The 21,008-nt window shown below is 41.3% G+C and overlaps 1 protein-coding gene across 1 annotated transcript; it reads right to left on the bottom strand.

The window, feature by feature from the left end:
* Positions 1-10,221: 10,221 nt before the first annotated feature.
* On the bottom strand, positions 10,222-16,025 carry LOC115570695 (C1q-related factor-like). Its single transcript, XM_030399364.1, has 2 exons — positions 15,043-16,025; positions 10,222-11,345 (listed from the first exon to the last, which is right to left on the bottom strand). Exons 1-2 carry the CDS (start codon positions 15,673-15,675, stop codon positions 11,166-11,168), a joined length of 813 nt encoding a protein of 270 aa, XP_030255224.1. The 5' UTR covers positions 15,676-16,025; the 3' UTR covers positions 10,222-11,165.
* Between the last annotated feature and the right edge of the window lie 4,983 nt (positions 16,026-21,008).

A 21,008-nucleotide genomic window follows, 5' to 3' on the forward strand; every position in this document is an offset into this window, starting at 1 on the left:
AGTCTGAATATAAATTGGTTTTAATTCTGAAGGTGTCGAACTAAAAGGTGAAAATCTTAAGTTGCCTTGTTACACTTTGTGAAAGTGCACAGTTGCAGGCACAACCCGCCGCTTTATTGTGTGTTGTGGGTCCTCTCCGGGAGCAGAGCAAATAATTTTCTGATGGCAGGGGGTAAAGACTTCTATAATCTCGCCATCATGTTCAGAGAGTTGGCCCACGGCACCGCAGTGTGTCGACATTTTGGAATCTCCTGTCTGAGTGGTTTTTCATCATTTCTCCCGCCCACTGCCGTCAGGCAAGGTAAAACAGCTTGGGCAAAGGCGAAACTAAATAAATAGCTTCCCACCAAACTCTGACACAACTTTGGATAATTGACAGTCTGAATTAATTTTCAGCAGCTATTGAAATGTCAGTCTTGTTATGGGTTTTGAATTGTTGATTCAATGGGCGGATTTTTCATCACCACAATGTAGTACACGCTGTCACGTAGGTTAATAGACGTTGTGCCATTTTAATGGAAGTGTCAAAACATTCGCAGTTGTAGACACATTTTAGTTTGTGTGTGTGTGTGTATGTGTGTGTGTGGAGGGGGGTGACCGGTGTGTATTTAAGCACAGCAATACGATCCTTGATCAAGGTCGGATCTGGAAGTTCACCCAAAAAATGAAAATGCAGTCATTATCTACTCTCCACAATGCCGTATTGTTTATACGAAACTTCAACTGACTTTCCATCGACATTGGAGTGATGGATTTTAATTTTTGAGTGAACTTTTCCTTTAAATCCTCTCCCCTTTTTCCACATTTCACTTATTTGACCAATCGGACCTTGTCTTTGGACTGCATGTTTCCTCACAGTCCTGTTTTGTAGCAGCTGTTAGAATAAGACAGTTTACACATCAGTGATTCTCATCGCCACCTGACCTTTTCTCTACCCAGCTACAACCTGAACAACAGTATAATCAGCCAAACAGAGTGGAAGCACCTGCAGCTGATAACCAAAAACATACTCGGTGATTACTTTTCACACAGTCTACATCAGCCAGTACATTTCTACGTCCTATGCGTATCCTTTTAATAGAGCACATTTTGACGTGTCACAGTTGGCAAAGCGTGCATTTAAACAATAAAGTTAATGACGGCTGAATTCTATTTAGCTGCTTCCTTTTTAGTTTTCCTGTTTGGGGTGGAGTAACAACGTAAAAATACTTCACTGAAAGTAAATGTCTTGCATATAGAATCATATCCAAGAAAAAGTACATCTGTGTTTTCAGCAGAGTAACAATATTATGACGAAATGCCACCATGTAGAGTTATTTACACAATATAATTGTCATCAGTAATGCAATTATGTGTAAGCAGCACTTGAAAAACCTCATTTGCTTTCTAGGAAATATCAATTAAAGCAACAGTGAATGAGGCACATCATAAAAGACAACACTCTTGAAATGTTTTTGGTATCAAAGGATTGAATTTATTCAGCAATTAAAGTGACTGCAAGGAACTTAACTCTTTGATGATTCTGGCGGCCCCTGTGGTCAGAAGATGAAAGTACAGTTTGATTTTCATGCCGCATCACCAGACTACAGATCAGCTCCTGTCCTCAGGCTGTGAGACTCCCCAATTCATCTGCTATGAGAATAGTTAAAATTTTATGACGTATCCAACCCGGAGAAGTCTGAATCTGACCCTTTGATCGGCATTAAGAATAAGCTTAATCTTCCATAGAAGTAACAAGTCTATTCGCTGATGGTCTTGGTTGTTCATGTAGGTCATACTACTCGGTTATCTAATTTTTGCTTTAGAATTATGAAACAGTTTCTATTTAATACTGATGCCTCTCTGTATTAAATTAAGACTGTTTAATAATCAGTCAAAAGTTCCCTGTTGCGCCTTTAACACGAGACCCACAAGTTATTGACTGATTATGAGCACTTCTTAAAGACAAAATGTTGATGACGGTTTCGATCACTTTGATAAAGCACAAGCTGACAAAAGGAACGATGATGGAAGAAACCCACACAGCCACTGGTGTGCCCACTCCCACTCAGCACAACAGGTCACAAATGCGGCTCGACACCAAGCGGGTAGAAGACGCTGGCCCGGGCGACTGTAACCACTGTAGTGTTCTTGAACTCTGGCTTCTGGTGTCACGCTGAGGAAGGGGCACTCGCAGCGGCACCGTAGCGTAGCCCGTTGTCAGGCTGCATCCATGAGACTGCGGTGAGGTGAAGAGACAGGCAACACGCCAGCAGAGCGTCCCCGGCCACATGACTCAACCTGTCCCTACGTGTTAGCCCCGGCTCAGTCAGGGCCATGGGGGAACAAGGACGATGGTATTGAGTCACTGACACACTGGACAGTCCCCAGATCAAGCACGATGATGGGGATAAAAGTGGGCGATGCATGTTGTCATGTTCTCCCGAGGAGTGCTAGGACAAGGGATAATGCGCCCACGCACACATGATTTACTATAATACAAGATGATATCATTTTGTTCATGTATGTCTTTCCTAGATCATAGGCTGTTGTAGTACAGCCATTAGTTTGAGGAACAGCTGCTGCATTATTATTGGTTTAAATTTTGAAGTTGAAGTCCAGAATTATTCCAAGCTTTGTTTCTCTTTGCTTCAGTCTTCTTACTCAACAACCTTGCTGTAATCAACAAAGTGAGACAAAATCTATATTTTTAATACATTCCCCAAGAACCACTCTATTTAATATGGATACGAGGAGCTGAAGTAACAAGAATTAAACGATAAAAATGGAAGCGATGAAAGTGCCTGTGGAATGAAAATGGGATTGATAAGTTATCAAGTGATTTGATTAAAAACGTTATGCGGCATGACGACAACAGTCATGCTGTCATTGTGTCTTACGTTCATCATTCATCATTCACAACAGAGGAAACGTCATTCATCATGTGTGGAAGGCGGTGAAAGTAGCAAAAACTGATTGACACAAATGGAACCGGTGCACATATTTGAAAGTGATCAAATGTAATGTTATGTGAATTGCAAACTAAAGTGATAAACTGCTGTTGACTTGATAAACCTGATTGACATTTTATTTCAAACAGTATTTCTCTGGTAATCGACTTTTTCATTTCCGCTTGACAATCATTATTATGGATCCCACTGCTTTTCTTGCAAGTCCTGCCCTACTCTGCCTGTGATTGGTTGCCTTCGTTGGTTAAGTAATCAGTACCAGAATATGACAAAGACTAGGTTAACAGTTGTAGCCAAGCAAAAACTTAATTATGCCCTTGCATGTAAAAACAACCCATCGCTGTGCCAATATAGCAGTTTATGATTAGTAGTCCCCCCAGTAAACACACCAACCTCTTTAGCATCCTGCCCAACCTGCTGCTGCTCCACTCTGCCACTCTTCTCTCTGGAGACTCTCTTCGTGGCCAGAGTGTCTCCCTATGAGGGGCCAAATGGACAGAAGTAAAACTGCGAGAGAGAACAAGTTACCGTATGAGAGGCTGGAGGTGCGCAACAGGGAAAGAGGTGCCTCGCAAAATACTTCCGACAAGCATTTCAGTTCCACCGTCTTGCATCTATTGTTTATTGAAGTATACACAATGTCAAAATGTAAGTAGTCAACAATAAAGATTAGGAAAAAATGAACAGTAAAATGGGGAAATGCGAATCCTATAATCTTATAATCCCAATTCCATAAAAATAATAAAAGATAACTGTTAAAGCGAAACTCTCGCCAAAAAGCAACCAAGGCTTTATTTAGGATTGAATATGAGTCAAACCTTCGTGTGAAAGCATAATTTTGAACGGGAGTGCATGGGGCAAGACATGCTAGCATCACATTTTTAGAACACTAAGAAGGCTCGACACAACATGAAACTTTGCTCGTAGCATCACTAGGGTCTCTACTCATGAACAAGAGCATTGAGAACATTGTTTGTGTACTCAGAGTTTATGTAAAAGAAGGTTTTTGAACTACTCACATTAGCTGCTGCACCTCCTGCGCGTTGCCGTCATGGCAGGCAAAAAGTGTTGATCCCCGAGTGCGACCTGACAGGCACGCTTGAGGAGCGGTTCACCATTACTCTCCTGCCTGACTCATATTCAATCCCATATAAAGCCTTGGTTGCTTTTTGGCGAGAGTTTCGCTTTAACTACATTATATTATAATACATTTTAACAGAATAAACATTTTCACCAAACTTCAGTTTTGTTTACCTGTTTACATTTGCGACTGATTGACCCGGACTTGATGTAGAGCTATTTCATTAGTTGTAATAGTATGAAAAGACTCTCACGTTATCTTTAGTTGTATTTTTTATCTTGCATTTATTTCTTTGAAATTGTTTATATTGATGATTTGAATGTTGATTGGGATGGGAGAATTGGGGAGCTGTCTTGTCGTAGACCGTATTGTCCATATTTTTTTGTTTAAAGTTGAAAAAAACAAAATTATTTCCCAGAATATGCAAAAAAGTCGGCCTACACAGGGTCAGACATTTGCATGTTACGTAACTGTCTGGTGAATCATATCAAATCTGAAGCATTAGTAGTTTGACTTACACTTAAAAAAAACACTGCACTGCTGATCACGAACTGCACCGCCCCTCTGGCTTTTCCTACACTTCAGCCACAAAGCTGAGAAAAAAACTGATGAGGAAGCAGCAGAAAGTGATGAGAGCATTGTCCCTTTCACAATGCAAGCAGGATTTAAGGTCTTACAAAGACCAATCACTACCTGCTCCTCCTCTGTAATCATACCTTTTATCGTATTCATAGAGGTTTTGAGGACATACTCAAGATCAAGTTTCCATGTGAACAGAGCACCTCCATATCCAGGCATGACAGGACTGTTGATGATAAAATCTTAGTTTTGATTGAAAAATATATCCCCATGGTAAGTCATAATTATGAGGTAAACACTTGTGTACCTTATGATTTCAATTTGTTAATTTGTTAATCTTAAAATTTCCATTTTTTATCTCATATTTAAGATTTTCTATCTTAGAATCATGATTTATTTTTCTCACAATCTCATAATGTCACGTATTTCCCATATATCTAATATATCTCATAATTTATTTAAATTTCTCATAAATATTTAAATATTAAAAAATAAATACACAAATAAATAAATACAAAATATTTAAATTATTTTTCTTATAATTTGTACATTTTTGATCTAATAATTATGACTTTTATCCAAATTTTGACTGTTTTAATCTCACATTTATCTCATTATCAGCTCAGAATTATGACATTTCCTCTCATAATTACACATTTTATCTAAACTTTTACTTTTTTATCTAATAGTTCTGACTTTTTATTTAATGATGTTGACTTAAAACAGATTTTTTTTATGGCTTAGTTTTTATCATATTTCTTATTAACACGTCAACATTGGCTTCCATAGATTTTTCTTGATATTATAGTCTTCAAAAATGTCAGTGAGGTGCCAGTACAATGCTGTATTTCAGATCGTACCCTGAAGGATGAGTTCAGTCACTATACACATGATATGGATACAGGCTTGTAGTGACCCTGAGACAACAGGTCTGCAGAGGATGGCAGAGCAGCTGGAACATCTTTGTTCACTGTCAGTAGTTATTGACAGGCAGACAGTGTTGAAGAGACAAGATTTTTTTGCCACGGGCTACGGGGACAGCAGTGTCAGTCCGTTGGTCTGTCCGACAGAAACATCTCAAAAACTTCTTGATGGATTCCCAATAAATTTTGTACAATCAGTGACTTTGATAACCCCTTGACTTTTTCCAGCGCCATGAGCAGGATGACATTTGGGCTTGAGTGAAGTATCTTGACAAATATCGGACCGGAAAAGAATGCATGTGGAAGAAGAAGTTATCCTTTCTGAGTTTGAGGTACTTGTTCTTCACTTATTATTCTCTTCCACCGCCTTTTAGAGGAAAGTATCGTACTTTTTACTCCACTACGCGTATTTGGTAACTTTAGTTACTAGATACTTGCATCAGAGGCAAATGAATGAATTTTGAATCAACTTACTTTACCTTCACCCATTCCAATAACTGGAAAAAACCTGAATATCTGATCTGGTAGTCGACGAGGCCTGTGCTCTTGATGCTTAAGTACTTTTTTGCCAGAAAATTACCTTTGATATCAAAGAACATGTAATATTAGAGATACTTAGATATACTAGACCTTTCCGCCAGTAATATTTGAACGGGTGACTTTTACTTTTACCAAAGTCAGATCTTGACATAATATCTTTACCTTGATTCAAATATGATTTGGGAACTTTTTATGAAACTCGGTATGTTGTGATCCCAGTGTTTTTAATGTCATCTTATTTCCTGTTTTTATTTTGAAATTGTGCCCTTGTGTTTCACTTCTTCCTTTTCTGTTCCTCCTGTGTGTTTTTCCACTGTTTTTCAGTTCCTTCCCTCACCGGTCCTTTTCCCTCCTCACTCCACCTGTACCCGATTGCCTCGTTAGTGTGTGTGTGTGTGTGTGTGTGTGTGTGTGTGTGTGTGTATACAGTGTTTGTTCTCCCCCATATCCTTGTCAGTTTGTTCCGTCTTCCTCCTTGTTCTTCCGTGTCTCCCCGTGATGCCACCCTGTGTTCTCCACCAGTATCTTCTCCAGTGTTTTTGCTCCTTGTTGTTTTCGTTGTAAAAGGGTCTGTTTTAACCTTACCAAGAAGATTAAAGGGATATTCCGGCATGAATTTAATCCATGCTCTAACACACCGTGACACCGAGTAAGACCCCCCCTCAAAGGTCAAGTTTTCCAACCGCTAGCTTATGTAGACCGCACGATAACAACACACTGCAGTCTACGCCTCCAACAAGAAACCGCCATCAAAAAGCCACTCATAGCCACAAATAATGCTCAGAACAGCACCAAACTTCAGCAACTGTTCAAATAAGGTTCCAGCACATAGTTCGAGGCATCAAACATCTGCTAGCTTTGCCGGATTTCACACAACTCACCACTCTCCTGCAGCAGCTTGCTCGTTGTGGGGAAGCCCTGGCGAGTCGATTATTGAGTGCAGTAGAGTTCTGCAGCTCAAGGATGAAAATGTATGACTATTACTCCATGGAAATGCAATTAAAAAGTTCATATGTGTCTTGCCTACCAGTTTACCATAATTACTATCGAGAGCTGACAGGGGAAAGAACGGAATTGAGCATTTCTAACTGCATTCTGTAATTGACTCATCAGGGCTTCCCCACAACGGAGCAAACTGCTGCAGGAGAGTGGTGAGTTGTAAAGCTATCTGCAAAGTTAGCAGATGTTTGATGCCTCGAACTGTGCCGGGACCCTGTTTGTACAGTTGCGGAAGTTTGGTGCTTTTCTGAGCATTATTTGTGGCTATGAGTGGCTTTCTGATGGCGGTTTGTTGTTGGAGGCATAGACTGCAGTGTATTGGTATCGTGCAATCTTTTTTGAGGTTGCTAAAACTACATAAGCTAGCGGTCGGAAAAGTTGATCTCTCGAGGGGGGGGGGTCCTACTCTGTGTCACGGTGTGTTAGACAGCAATATGACAATAAGTGATCCAGACCCAGTGTCCTGGTTTAAGGTCCAGCATTTGGCACGTTCATCCACTTGAACCTGCTCCCTATAGTCCACTTTGCTGCTTTTCAGTCAGTTGCACTAATGGTCCTGACGCTCCATTATTAATGCCAACATGGCGATATCAGATAAACCAACAAGCACAACATCGTACCTACACCATCGTTGTGAGCGTGTTATTAAAGCACGGCTGCTCTTGGGTTTTGTGCTTGAGCCGGTGTGTGCTCGCTGATCGCACCATATGTGGTTAAAATAAACACAACGTCTTAAGTGCAGGCTCTCACCAGTTAAACCATGTGTGCATGCAAGTGCAGGAAGGTGGCTGTACAATTTATGGGAGGAAATGTGCAAGAGCACGGAGCCCAATTTGGTTCGACGATTACAGCATCTATCTCTAATTTGGATCTCCCCTGGTGAGTTAAGTGGGGACGCTGAAGATAACAACGCCAGGGGCTCATTAACGTCACTTCAGACATTTCAGAGGAGGTACTCTCTGCAAGCCTTGTATTCTCCTGTCTTGTTTGGACTCAAGACACATGCGGGGACACGCGCGCACGCTGACCCGTACACTGACCCAAACACACGCACACACACCCGGACACACTCTGCAGTTGCCTGATAAGCCTCACGCCTCACCAATTGGCCCCTGCAAATGTCAAGCTGAAGCCATCTCGGTTTACTGATAGGGAGTGGGCGGCTGTGAGTGAGTGAATGAATCAAAATTTCCTTCCGTTACGTGTGCAACACGCCGGAGATTACCTAAATTAAAACAAGTCCGCAGTAGAGGCATAATCTTTCAAAATCCCTCTACTTAGACATGATGAAAAGAGGTACAGTAGAAAATCTCAAAATATCCCCACAGCCGCCGTCCAAGAGACGCAGCTTACGTCAACAAAAAAGCAGCTTACAGCGCTTCTCACAGGAATACTTATCTCCAAACCCCGGACCTGCTTAAAGTCAGGGAGAAGATGAGATGAAATGTGGAGTCAAAGGTTCAAGCGTCGCGCGCGGTCCAGATGCAGTTTCATCGCGAATTAAAAGCACCGGCCCCAGAGTGTCCTGTTGGGTATGTTGCGCAGCTAAAGTCGCCATCAAAACCGCACACCCCCGAGGAGAGGTTTGTGTCACTTTTACGCGAGCACAATAGCTGGAGCGAGGATCACCCAGTTTTGCAGGATGAGGCAAAGACGGTGCGTGCCTATTGTGTATTGTGTACGTCTATCCAGATCATTTCGGGTTACCCCTGCTGCAAGTGTGTGACTCTGACCTCAATAAATGGCTCAAGAAAGAATGGATGATGGCTAACCAGGGGAATCCTTTGAATTTGTGCAATGTGATGCGACATTTAGTGTTGTTCGATGGCTGGTTATAGATGTTATGTAAAAAACAAGGCTGCCTTACAAATGAATTCAGGTGCACTTCAGTTTCACTCTCTTCACTCTGCTGTCGAACTTCTGGCTGAATCCTCAAGCGTTTTTTTTTTTTTTTATATAAGAATGAATTTGTGTCTTGGTCCCCGAGGACTTCAGGAAAAGTACAGATGTTGCACACTCTCGGGCAATGTTCAGTTCCAGTTGTTTCAGCAGTGAAAGCTGTTTCCTCGCCAACCCGGCGGGCGTTTGTCTTTGACATTGTGACATGAAGTCTCTAATTTGACGATGTGCTCATACACCCTGCAAGGAGAAAACAGGCCGTGCTAGTGCTCAGCTGCCCCCGTGGCTCGGGTGACCTCTGCTTAGGCACGGACCCTCAGTCTTAATTGTGTCTGGAGGAATTCTGCTGTCTTGAAGCTTAAGTTCGGACCAGAGGGCTTCCTGGCCTTTTCCCGCATCGAGCCGTTTAAACAGACAACAGGATGTTCTAACACTTGCACAGTGTGGCAAAAAGAAAATCTAGTCTTTTTTTTTCCTCCCCTTCATTTTAATCAACTGCATTACAGCAATTTACAGCTCACCACAAAATGCTGGATTTAATGAGCTTCGCCTGGCATTTTGAGAAGTCACATTGGGCTGACATTCAGTTTTATTAGCTTCAGTGGAGGAGAAAGATGTGTATTTTGATTTTGCCATTTCTTCACACTGTCAAAACTTTTTGTTGGTGAACTCTTAACTCTCTTTCAAACTATATACAAGACAGCTTTGGACCCCGAGTAGCCCGTGTCAAATGCGAATTACGTCCAAAGAATTTCACAATATCAAAGTGAGCTCTTGAGAAAATATAAAAAAAATATATTGGTTTTTACAGTTCCGCCCTGGAAGCTATTTTTCTTGTCTCTGACACTGGTGTCGCTGTCACAGCGGAGCCTAATTTGCCCGGATTACTTTCCAACGCTGATCTAAGCTTTGTCATGATACGTTCTAACACCCGTCCCCTGACTTTCTCCCGCTGTATCTCAGCGTCTCCACACCCATTACGGAGGGGGTAAAAAATGCTTCTGCGCTGTGATTGTGAAACACAATCATCTCCCGCTTCATTTGGCATTTAACACAGCTGTGATTTCCTCTCCCCTTCCCGCCAAATGATCACCCCTGCATTGATTGCCTGTCTCTGATCTGGCGTGGTTCCTCTTGTGTGTAACATTTGCACCTCTAAACGCAGGTTTCGCCCGAAAATGAGGGATAAGAACAGCTGATCAAATCAACAAATGGGTGAGGTGAGGAACATCAACCAGGTAATGAAAAAAAAAAATGTTTTCATTTTTAATCAAAAATCATGGACAAGAAAAAGAAAAGCCCACATCGAGCTATTTAAACATCATTTAAAATTAATGTATTTCTCTTTAGCATTCATGGACACATACAGAACATTTTCAACAGGTGTTGCATGCATGAATCAAACAAATTAATCTTTACAAATCAGCACAATAACCATCACAACTATCTATCGACAGCTATATTCTTGAACAGACACACAATGTGGTTTTATGTACATTACTTTGTGTTCAGACATCAAGATTCAATATCAAATGTACAGTTTATACACTAACGATATGCCAAATATAATGGACTGTTATGACGTGATTTTCCAATTCATCACACCGAGACGCAAAACACTTTGTGACACTGGCATTCAACACGAGTGTAATCTCATCACGGCGTCCGAAATTTGACAAATTAGCGTGTCATGGGACGGAATATAATTATCTCCTCAGTCGTTGGAGCACAACATGTTATCATACGAACAGCATGAGAGAGAGAACAAAAATCTAAACAGCACATTTACAAACACAGCCAGTCGCCACAACCATTGGATCCCCCGGACTTGTATTTGAAATGACAGCTCGAAAATGATGGCGATGCTTCCTCACTGTCAGGATTGTTAATGCACCTCAGCATGACACATGGCAGTGACTGTCACCGCTATGTCGCCCGCGTCTGTCAATAGCAGCATAGGCACCCTGTATACAATGGAAACGTATGGATGAGGAGGTAGACGGTTACCGACAGCCACAGATCCACAGCCTTAATCGCTGGGGAGATTCTGACCTTACACATCTGTTAAAACAATCTGACTGCGGATCGGTGGCCATGGGCAACGCCAACCTTACTGCGAGAGGCAAGTGAAAGTCAGGAATTGAATGTCCTCTGGCCGTGACCTTTCACCTCTGCGCCCACGTCCCTGTCCAGTCTTCAGTCGGCATAGAGGATGAACCCTGAGAAGGTGCTGTACTTGTTGCTGTTGCCCCCGTGAGCCTTGCCTCCGTCCAGTTTTATGAAAACCTCATCGCCTGCATCCAAATGAAGGATGACACTGTTGCTGGCGTAGTCATAACTCTGGTCCTGGTCTTGGGCGATGGCGCTCGCCCTGACCTGGAATATGACACGCACGCGCACACACACACACACAAACACACACACACACACACACACACACACACAGAAGCAGAGAGGATGCGAAGAGATGTTAATGCTAGAATGCTGAGGCAAAGATTGAGGTTACTTGTAACTGCACAAATATTCTTAAAACTGTTAACTTTTCCAAGGTCCATTTTTTTCCCAACCTTCCTGTGATGTTTGGCACGATTCGTGGACGACTAAGGACAGGAAGGCTCTGCAGCGGGTGATTAAAACCGCCCAGAGCATCACAGGTACACATATACAGAGCATCAGTGTGATAGCGGTGAGGTGAGGTGTCTGCCAAAGGATCACACCTGTTCACCCTGCTGCCGTCTGGCAAGAGATACAGAAGTATCCGCTGTCAGACCACCGGATTATGGAGCAGCTTCTTTTCCTCAAACTGTGAGACGCCTCAACTCATCCTCGACACTTCACCATGAATAGTTTTTTTTTGTGACTTCCTTATAATGTTAGAACAGAAATGTTATTAGGCAATCTTGTGTTGCATAATGACGCTTAAACGATCTTTAAATCTTTAAACAATGATCATTATTGAACATGTTGTTTGGACTGTTTTAAAGTTTTCTATTTCTATTCTACTTTTATTCTATGTTTTTGAATGTTTTGTGCAGAGTTATTTTGCTTAATGTACGCTTATTTGTTGTCACTACATGAAACAGGCCTTTGAGGCATGTTTTGTGATATTGGGCTGTAATAAACTTTGACTTGACTTTTTCTGTTGTTATGCACTAATACCCCGAGGCAAATTCATCGTATGTGAACACCTACGTAATGAACCTGATTCTTAATTTGATTAACTAGCAGATATGAGCATCTTACTGAACTGTCAACGCTGGAAAACATTGCCAGCTGAAATCAAACATTTCTGATACATAATATAAAATCCTTTACAGCAAAGGTTCTAGTGAGGTACCAGCTAAAAGCTAATACATTTTCAGCTTTTTGTATTTTGCTATATGTGTTGATAAGGTATATGTATTTTATCGTATTTCTCAATTCTACTGTGTAGTGTGGTTTCATGATACTGACTACTGGATACATGTATAATGTAATGTAATGTAAAAGCCCAACTACACAAAAGAGTTCAAATTAGCATTAGTTTGAAACTACACATCAGTTTCAAAAAAGATAAGGATTTTAATCTTAATGGTATTCAAACAAATGCTTAACTTGACGCGCACAAGCATTGAATGACTTACGTGTGAGTTGACCAAAAAGACCTTATTTACAGAAAAGAACATTTGCAAGAAGTGTGGAGGGAATCTGAGAGTCGGTGTAAAGCGTGTTCCCCTGTGGTGAATATCTTATTTTTCCCTCATGACTCAACCGAAAGGGTCAGGCTTGAGTCAGTCTGCCTCTGAGGAAGGATGGAAGCACATATACTATCCCTTTTTTTTTTTTTTTGCCTCGTGTTTCCACTCTTACGGTACATCCAACTTCTTCTGGGTGGAGCACTGAAAATGCCATGTTTTCCCTAATATAAGTGTCACCGTGTCAACATGGGGTAGTTACTTATCACTTGAGGGGTGTTAAAAGAAGCGAACCCACTGAGGGACATATCCCCTCTAAGCTTTTTGCTCATGTATAATGCTCTGGGTTGCCAGGTTGGCTGATACGCTGCAACTTCACCATAAACGCGTAATCCCTGCTTCATTCAGTTTGTGGCGAAAAGGTTCTGAAGACGAGTTAGAACCAAAATAGGCACACAGAGTTCTAATTAGTGCCCATGGAGTACAGAAATGTATGTCAAGAGGCTACGGGGTCTGTTAAGGAGAGGTTGAGCCACGCGACAGCATGGTGATAGACGTGAGGGCAACTCGCTTCCATCCCTGTGTCCACCATTTGCTCCGAATATTGTCAGGTGTCATCAATTTTCCCTGTTGGCCCTTTCTTTTGTTCTCCATTTGTAAAAGAAAACACAAATCAATGTCTGTTTACCTGAAGTTCAAGTTCACGTGACTATTTTGTCTGTAATTTGTTTTCATTAACCACACAGACGCTGCATTTGTATTTGTGTTAAATGATATAACTGTGAGCATGAACCTGTTAAAGTGTTGGATTTGGCAACATTTTCAGTGACACTTTAATTTCTTCAGAGGATTTTCAAGCCCACGCTAAGGAAGCAATTTATTAATGGTCTCACCATGTTTCATTAGATATCTTGGCGCTCATAATCATAAACAGCGCGCAACTGTGATGACTGCTTTTTTTCGACTTGGGCGAATGCAGCTCAGTATATGAAACTTCGTACACGAGTGCTGCTCGCAGCGTTGTTGCCCTCGAAAGAGAGCAGACAGAGGCAGAGAGGTGAAGAGCTGGGGGAGGCAGCTTGAAGAAGTCTTGACAAAGAACTAGTCAGCCAACAGGTGAATCACCATGATTAAAATATCTAGTTCAACGTTGTCTCTCAGTATGTAGTGTAAGTATATTCATCTCTTTTTCTTCTGTTTAAGTAAAAAGGAAACAGGTTGTGTGGTGTGGCCTTATTCAGTGATATTACCTTTCTATCATATTTACTGCCCATTTAATTCACTTATGTATGTATGCGTTTGGACATCCTATTTGATATAATGTAATGTATCAACATGCAGAGTGAGGAGTGTGGATGGGTGTGGGTGCCCTTTTTTAATTTAGCCACTGACCCTTAAAATGTCTGTGCACATCCCTCCTTCAAGCTTCCAGTGACATTACACATGGGGTGGGGGGGTGACACGAATACACACAGTGTGCAATCTAATACAATCAGTATGACAGTCTTGCAACAAATGCCACATTTCTGTAGAGACGTGGAAAGGATGTGGTCTCTTTGATTGTAGTGCATTTTGTCTAGTGTGGTGTGTTTTGAAATGATATAAAAGTTCACATCAAGTGCAGTGCAACCTAGTTAAACACGAAAAGCTATGTCCTCAGAGTTGAACCTTCAGTTCTGTGAAAGCTCTATAGATACGGAATTGCACTTGATTGCATTATAATGTACAGGTGCGTCTGTTATTGTGTCCATTCTCTGTGAAGCCTGTTGCAGCCTTGGCTGAGATGTTTGCAGGAAAATGTCAAGGCTCAGATTTGCATGGTGTTTGATCAGTGTCATCACCTGGGGCTTCAAAGACATTACAAAATGATCCATGAACACAGCAAATATCATGATTTGATAGTGAAACGCCTGGGCCTGACAGGCAGTCTGATAGCGCACACTCGCACATCACGGCTCCATGAAGTTTGTTGTATTTCAAAGGGCACCAGCTTTGAACTAGCCACTACCCCGGGCTGTGTTTTGATGTGTGCAGAGTTGAGATAGCGCTGCACTCCTTCCACTCACTTCAACGTGTACATCATTGGACGTGTAATATGCACAGATACACAATCTGGCAGCGTGCCACTGTGCATTGTCATTATGCTGGTCTATAGCACCAGAACAAGACGGACCAAAAATCACTCTCCACATGAATGCATGACTACTCATTTTAGACTGCCAGCACACTGGTTACACTATTCTCTGGGCATTTTAGATGTCGGTTCATCCCTGTGCATAATTTAAGGAACTCATTTTGTCGGTAAACAGATAATTCTCTAGTAGTTTGATCTTTTTTCCGTTTGTTAAACTCGACAGTAAATCATTAAGCGTTTCGATAACGTTTAAAGTGTTACCCACCAGACCATTCTTGATCAGGTCAGCCCACATGCTGGTGCCGTCTCCTCCCCTCATCAGCACATTGTAGATGAAAAAGTAGGTGCCAGGGATCTTACAGGTGAACTTGCCCGTAGCGCCCTCGTAGTTGCCGCCAATGTTAGTCACCACATCATCGAATCGTAAAATATCGTAACCTTCTTGGGGATTTCGTAGTCCTGCGTAAAATGCCACTCGTGGTGTGGTGTTGTAGGTGGTTGTGCTTACTGCTCCTAGAATCCCAGTCCGTACAATGTCAACACCATCTCCCGGTGGTCCCTTGGGTCCTGGTGGACCTGGCTCTCCAGGTGGTCCTGGGGGTCCAGGCTTGCCCGGGCGTCCCGGTTTGCCTTGTGGGCCATGAGCGCTGTAAGTAGGCAGCGGTGGGCCGATGCTGTGGTCACTCAGATCGGCATCGTTGTCCACCTGAAGGCCTGGGGTTGATGTATCTGTTCCCGTCTGCGCACCTGTGCCCGCCGTGCCCGTGCTGGGGAAGGGGTCACAAACCATCCGGCAGGTGCCCAGCATCTCGAAGTGGCCCACGCTGTCATCTGCACTGCCTGTGCCAACGGAGCTCACCAGCACAGGGATGAGGACCACCAGCACCAGGACCAGCATGACCCCCACAGCAGCTGCCACCAGGGTCTTCCGCCCGATGCTCAGCCGGGGAAGGGGCTGCGCAGCCACCGTGGAACTCTCCGGGGTGGAAATGGTGACTGCGGGGAGTGCGTCCACCTGGCAAAACGCAGGCACACTGAGGACCTCCGATGGTGGAGATGGTGCCCAGGGAGAGCTGGTATGAGTGCGTGAGTGAGTGACAGAGCAGTGTAGGAGTGAGGGAGAGGGAGTGGAGCAAGGGACCCGAAGTGATCAAAAGGAGAGAGAGATTGAGAGAGTGAGCGGAGAGGAGAGAGAAGAGGAGGAGGGAGAGAGAGTAAGATAGCTTGAGAGAGAGAGAAAAGGAAAAGAAGCAAGGGGAGGAGAGAGTGAGCACAACATACACTCACTAGTCATCTGAGTCAGGGCTGAGGAGGGCACTTTCCTGCTGGCAGATGTGAAAAGCGAGGGAAGTGACCGTATGCAGCACATTTTTCAATAATATTTATCGATTTTGCGCAATGAAATATTTTATTTTTAGTACAAGAAGAACACATTGAGGCATCTAATATTCAGCAGTCAGGCGTAGACATAGTTATAACATGATATTTTATGGTCATTTAGGAGTAGTTTGTGAGACGGTGTTTTATCGATGCTAGAATCTAGATTTTTTCATTATTTGCGCACGTGTAGTAGTAGGCACTCTTGCACTGGAGTAATTCAAGACATCTGTGGTCAGACGAGCTGCGACCTTCTCAAAATCGCAAAAAATTCACAAAAACTTTTAAAGGTGCAGTTAAAAAATGTGGTTATATCACAACATTGGTATTATTGGTTATGAAAGGATTTTAGACAAGCTGAGGCTGTGGCATCATCGCTAGATCGGACATTAAGAGAAACAAGTGGTCTGGCAATGACATTGATCGCAACCAATCCATCACCACATCTGAACCCGAATGCTTAACCTCTAGATAAAATGTGTCAGACCCTTTATACTGCATTGTAACATTTTATTTTTCAATGTAATCAAATGCTTTAAAACAACATTGCAATTGAGTAAAAAAAAAATGTGTTTACATGGTGATGAAAATATTTTTTTGCCTTCAGTGTATTCAAGTGTTTATCATCAAAAGCAGTGTTTCTTACTTCTAATTAAATATATATGCTATGGTAAGGAATTTATTTCCTCACGGTGTCTGTAAAATTGTCTGAAAATACCTCACATCTGTGCACAAGGATTTTACTTTTAAATCGAATGGTGAAATTATCCAAAAAGTCAACATAATAGAGATTAAAATGTAACAGTAAGCCATAACAGTAAGCCTGACTTCACAGGAGGTCCAACGAACGGGCACACCTCAACAGATTGCAGCTGCTATAAATATATATATATATATAAATGTGTAATTGTCTTGACATTACATGTGACAATGTAAGCAGTGAAAAGCTCCTATTAGAATCTGCAAAAACTAAGCAACATTGGCAGATCTAATAAAACACAGATCGTAAAGGTGATAAGTATATGCAGGCAAAATATTACCTCTCTTCCAAATGGCTCAGTCAAGTTCCATATTATGATGAACATATTAATAAGTACTGTCTTACAGTTTGTTTTAAGATTTTGTGCTTATGTTTGTTCTTATTTTTTTTTCTTCTGGTCAGTGCTCTGTCCAGATTGAGGAGCTGTCAAAAGCATAGCCAATGGGTGAATGTTTGCATAGTAAAGGATTTATTATCCTTAAAAAGGCATAATTTTCATTTTAGATCTGCTAACTGCAGACAGCATAGTTAACTGCTCAAGTTTTATGTTGACATAATGGTAAATGAAACTCTATAAATGTATTTGTAATGCTGCTATAAACAATTATAAGGAGCTCATAAGGCTTTAATACAGTTCTTAAGCAGTCTATAAACTGATAAGCCTCTTAAGAGTGCTAATAAATGCTTTAAAATCCGACTATTAACATGTTTATGATAATATTTTATGATAATATTTTAACACAATTGGTCTTTATACTGTCTAATAATTTTTCCTATGCATCCTAAAAGGACTTATTAGGGCCTTATCACCTATTAACTAACACTTAACCTGTAACGGTCGGCTAATTTAATACAATTTTCCAATATCTATTGCAATAATTTTCTGATATAAACAATATGACAGGTTTTGTTTTTTTTTTAACTCTTCGTTAGCACATCTAACAGCTACTGCTATTGCTAACTCTTTCATACTTGTTGCTAGGCTACCACAGTTGCCCTCGTAGCATTCTATTAGCAAGCCAAACTAGCATGTCATTTCAGAAAGAATTTATGGAAGAAATGTTTTCCCTGTCTGGAGACTTTTCCTCTGATAACCCAAAGATCACTGCTTCCCTTCTCCAGTTTAGCTAAGAAGGCTATTTGTTGCTTATGCTAACGTGGATGTGCTCAGTTTGGGTGCCCTGCAGTTAGCATGTAATGTGGTTATCTAAAGCTGCTAGCTATTTTAACAGCTCCCAGGTTTACCTGTTTTTGGGTTGTGTGCGTCTAACATAGCGCTTGCTGGTTGATCATTTCTATTCTCATGCTGCTGTCATCTTCCTTTGTTCCTATTAACGCTGACATTTAATAGTTTCATAATTTTTTGTGTATGTTATGCTATGTTCATTATGACCATTCTTAGCTCTTTGAGTGTAATTGTATTGTTTTAATTGAGCACATATGTTGGAGTGATGCCTTTATTTTGGAGGTTTTCTGTCCTGTTGGCTCTGTTTAAAACTCTTATCTCACAATGTTTTGGCTATTTGGATGCAAACATTGTTGTGTCTTGGACACAGTCTAATCACGTTTTGTGTTTTCTCTGAAATATTGGCTTCTTTAGAAATTCAATGCCGATTTGCCACGCACAAGACAGGTAGACGCAAACATTTGCTTTAATTTTCGTATAAGCGTTCAACAAATACAGCTCAAAATCAATGGATTACGGTTCAGCTTTCTGTAATATTCATCATAATTACACCTAAACCGCAGAGCACCTGTTCAGCTGTTTATCAGCTGCACTCACTGGCATACATACAAGGACTGAAAGTCATGTACGGCTTATTAATTGCTAAGTCATAACGTTAAATAAGAAGAGGTGTTCAGTTCCAAGCCATGAATTTTTGTGATACCAGTTATCACAGTAGCACATCTGCATTGGCTGATGAGTAAAAGCCAGGTGGATTGCTGGGTCTACATTTTTGAGATAGTTTTTTCTTTATAATCGTTGGAGATATTTTATTGAAGTATGGTCTCATGGTAAACACCTGCAGTGCATAACATAATAGCTGGTGTTGACTTCTGTATCCAATGCACATAAGATGTTTAGTTTTTTGCTTCGTCTGTGGGGAAAGGAAGATGTCGAAGCCCAAACACTCACACATCCAATCAGCACATATCCAGTATTAACTGAATAAATCCGTTCCACAGGAGTTGGCTGAGTAAACTCACTTTCACCAAACTCAGTGTGTTGGCAGAGATTGCCCTGCTTGATACTGCAACCAATGCCAGCAGTCTGTTCAGTCAAGAGTTTTTAGAATTCAACTGATGTGATTCGCAGTATATTAATGTGCCTTAATAATTCGATGAGAGATGGGTCATATGGATATATATAATAAACTAAGTAGTCATGCATTCATACACTAAAAACTTATGCACATAAGTTTGTTAACAACCTAACTGCTATCCTAAAAATTGCACCAAATGTATTTTGTTAGTTGACTTATAAACTTAAACCTCTTTACAAATGGCGTTTGAGCACAAAGGCGTTGTTCATACCGACAGAATATTTGGTGCAATATTTGCCACGTTTTCACCGATACTAAATTTGTAACCCCAAAACACAAGAAAATGTGTATTGTGTGTATCTTCCTTTTCAGCTTTGCATTAATTCATTTGAAAAGGTCAACATTTCGATCACACAGACCTTTCTCAAGACGTATCACTCATTGTTTGGTACAGTTCACAATTACATGACATCCCACAGCTGTGCTGGAGGTGTATGTCCACGATCACATGGACGCAACAACACAACAGCTCATCAAATCAAGATCACCGTGAGCTGACAAAGTACATACAGTCTATATAATCCCTGACACAGAGGAAAACATTTCTCACATTGAACGCTTCAGCATATACACAAGAAAATAGGTCAAGTCTATAAGACATAGATGCCCAAAGGTGTCCTGCAGTCCTAAATCCATCCATGTAAATATTTACCACATGCACTTTCAAAAGGATCCCTATAGACTAAAAAATGTGTTCATCTGTCACCTATACACAATAAAATGTCTACACATTTAATTTCCCCCTCAGATGACAACTACTCTCCCACGAATTAACCAACATATGTTACCACAAAACAAAGTCACATTGAAGCCAGTCCCCTGCACGTGGCTACAGTATGTCGGAATCATCCAGCGATATTAGATGTTCACAAGAGTAGTCTAAGCAGAGAGTAGTTTTGTGATTCCTCTCCATTTCTGATGCTGCTGCTGTCACAGGACACGACAATGGTACTGAGTCAGACACCTCGAGCAGTGCTTTCTTGCTGAGTATCTCCCGCTGATGACAATGTACACTGAATCAGAGAGGCTGGAAAGGGTCTTTAAAATTTACCATCGTAAATATTCTAGGTATAAATGTTGAACAGGTGTATCACATATAAAACACCAAACCAAACAAAAACATAAGAGTGATGGTGAAGTAATGAAACCAGGTCTTACAGCGGAAGAACCTGCCTACAGCCCAACATAAGTCAACACAGGGAGTAAATAAGACACATGCTCATGTACTTTAACATCTGTAAAGTTAAAAGCTTACACAAATTGTAATAATTTCTGAAAGAGCATGCGTGTCAGTGCTGCGCCAAGGCTTTGCTGTATTTAGAGACTTTTATTGCCCCCATGTGGCCTTTTAACATATTACAGAATATGTTATCTACCCACACTGCACATGCATCCCCTCGCTTTCAGCTTTTGGAATAGATTTGAATTGATCCAAAGCGCTACAAAGAGCCAAACACACGTTCAATAAAAAGTCAAGACAGCAGAAGGCCTTCAAGGATCTAAGTGGATGTACGTGTGAAATCGTGACTGTAGAAGTGTTGCACAACAACATTCAATGACAGTGACAACAAATCATTAAAAAAAAATGAGATCCGATTAACAAGACCTAAACCAGAGATATTGTCACAGTAAAAAAAAAATCTGCAGAAGCATGCTAGTGACGCTGGGTGGCTGCACGATGTTGGTTTGAGTTGTGTGTGAACAGTTCACAATGACTACGTGTACAAGAAGAAGCTTAGTAGGTAATGTTTACCTTCTTAGTTAAGTGTT

The sequence above is a fragment of the Sparus aurata genome, chromosome 20 (genome assembly GCF_900880675.1).
Source record: "Sparus aurata chromosome 20, fSpaAur1.1, whole genome shotgun sequence".
NCBI classification, from domain to species: Eukaryota; Metazoa; Chordata; class Actinopteri; order Spariformes; family Sparidae; genus Sparus; species Sparus aurata.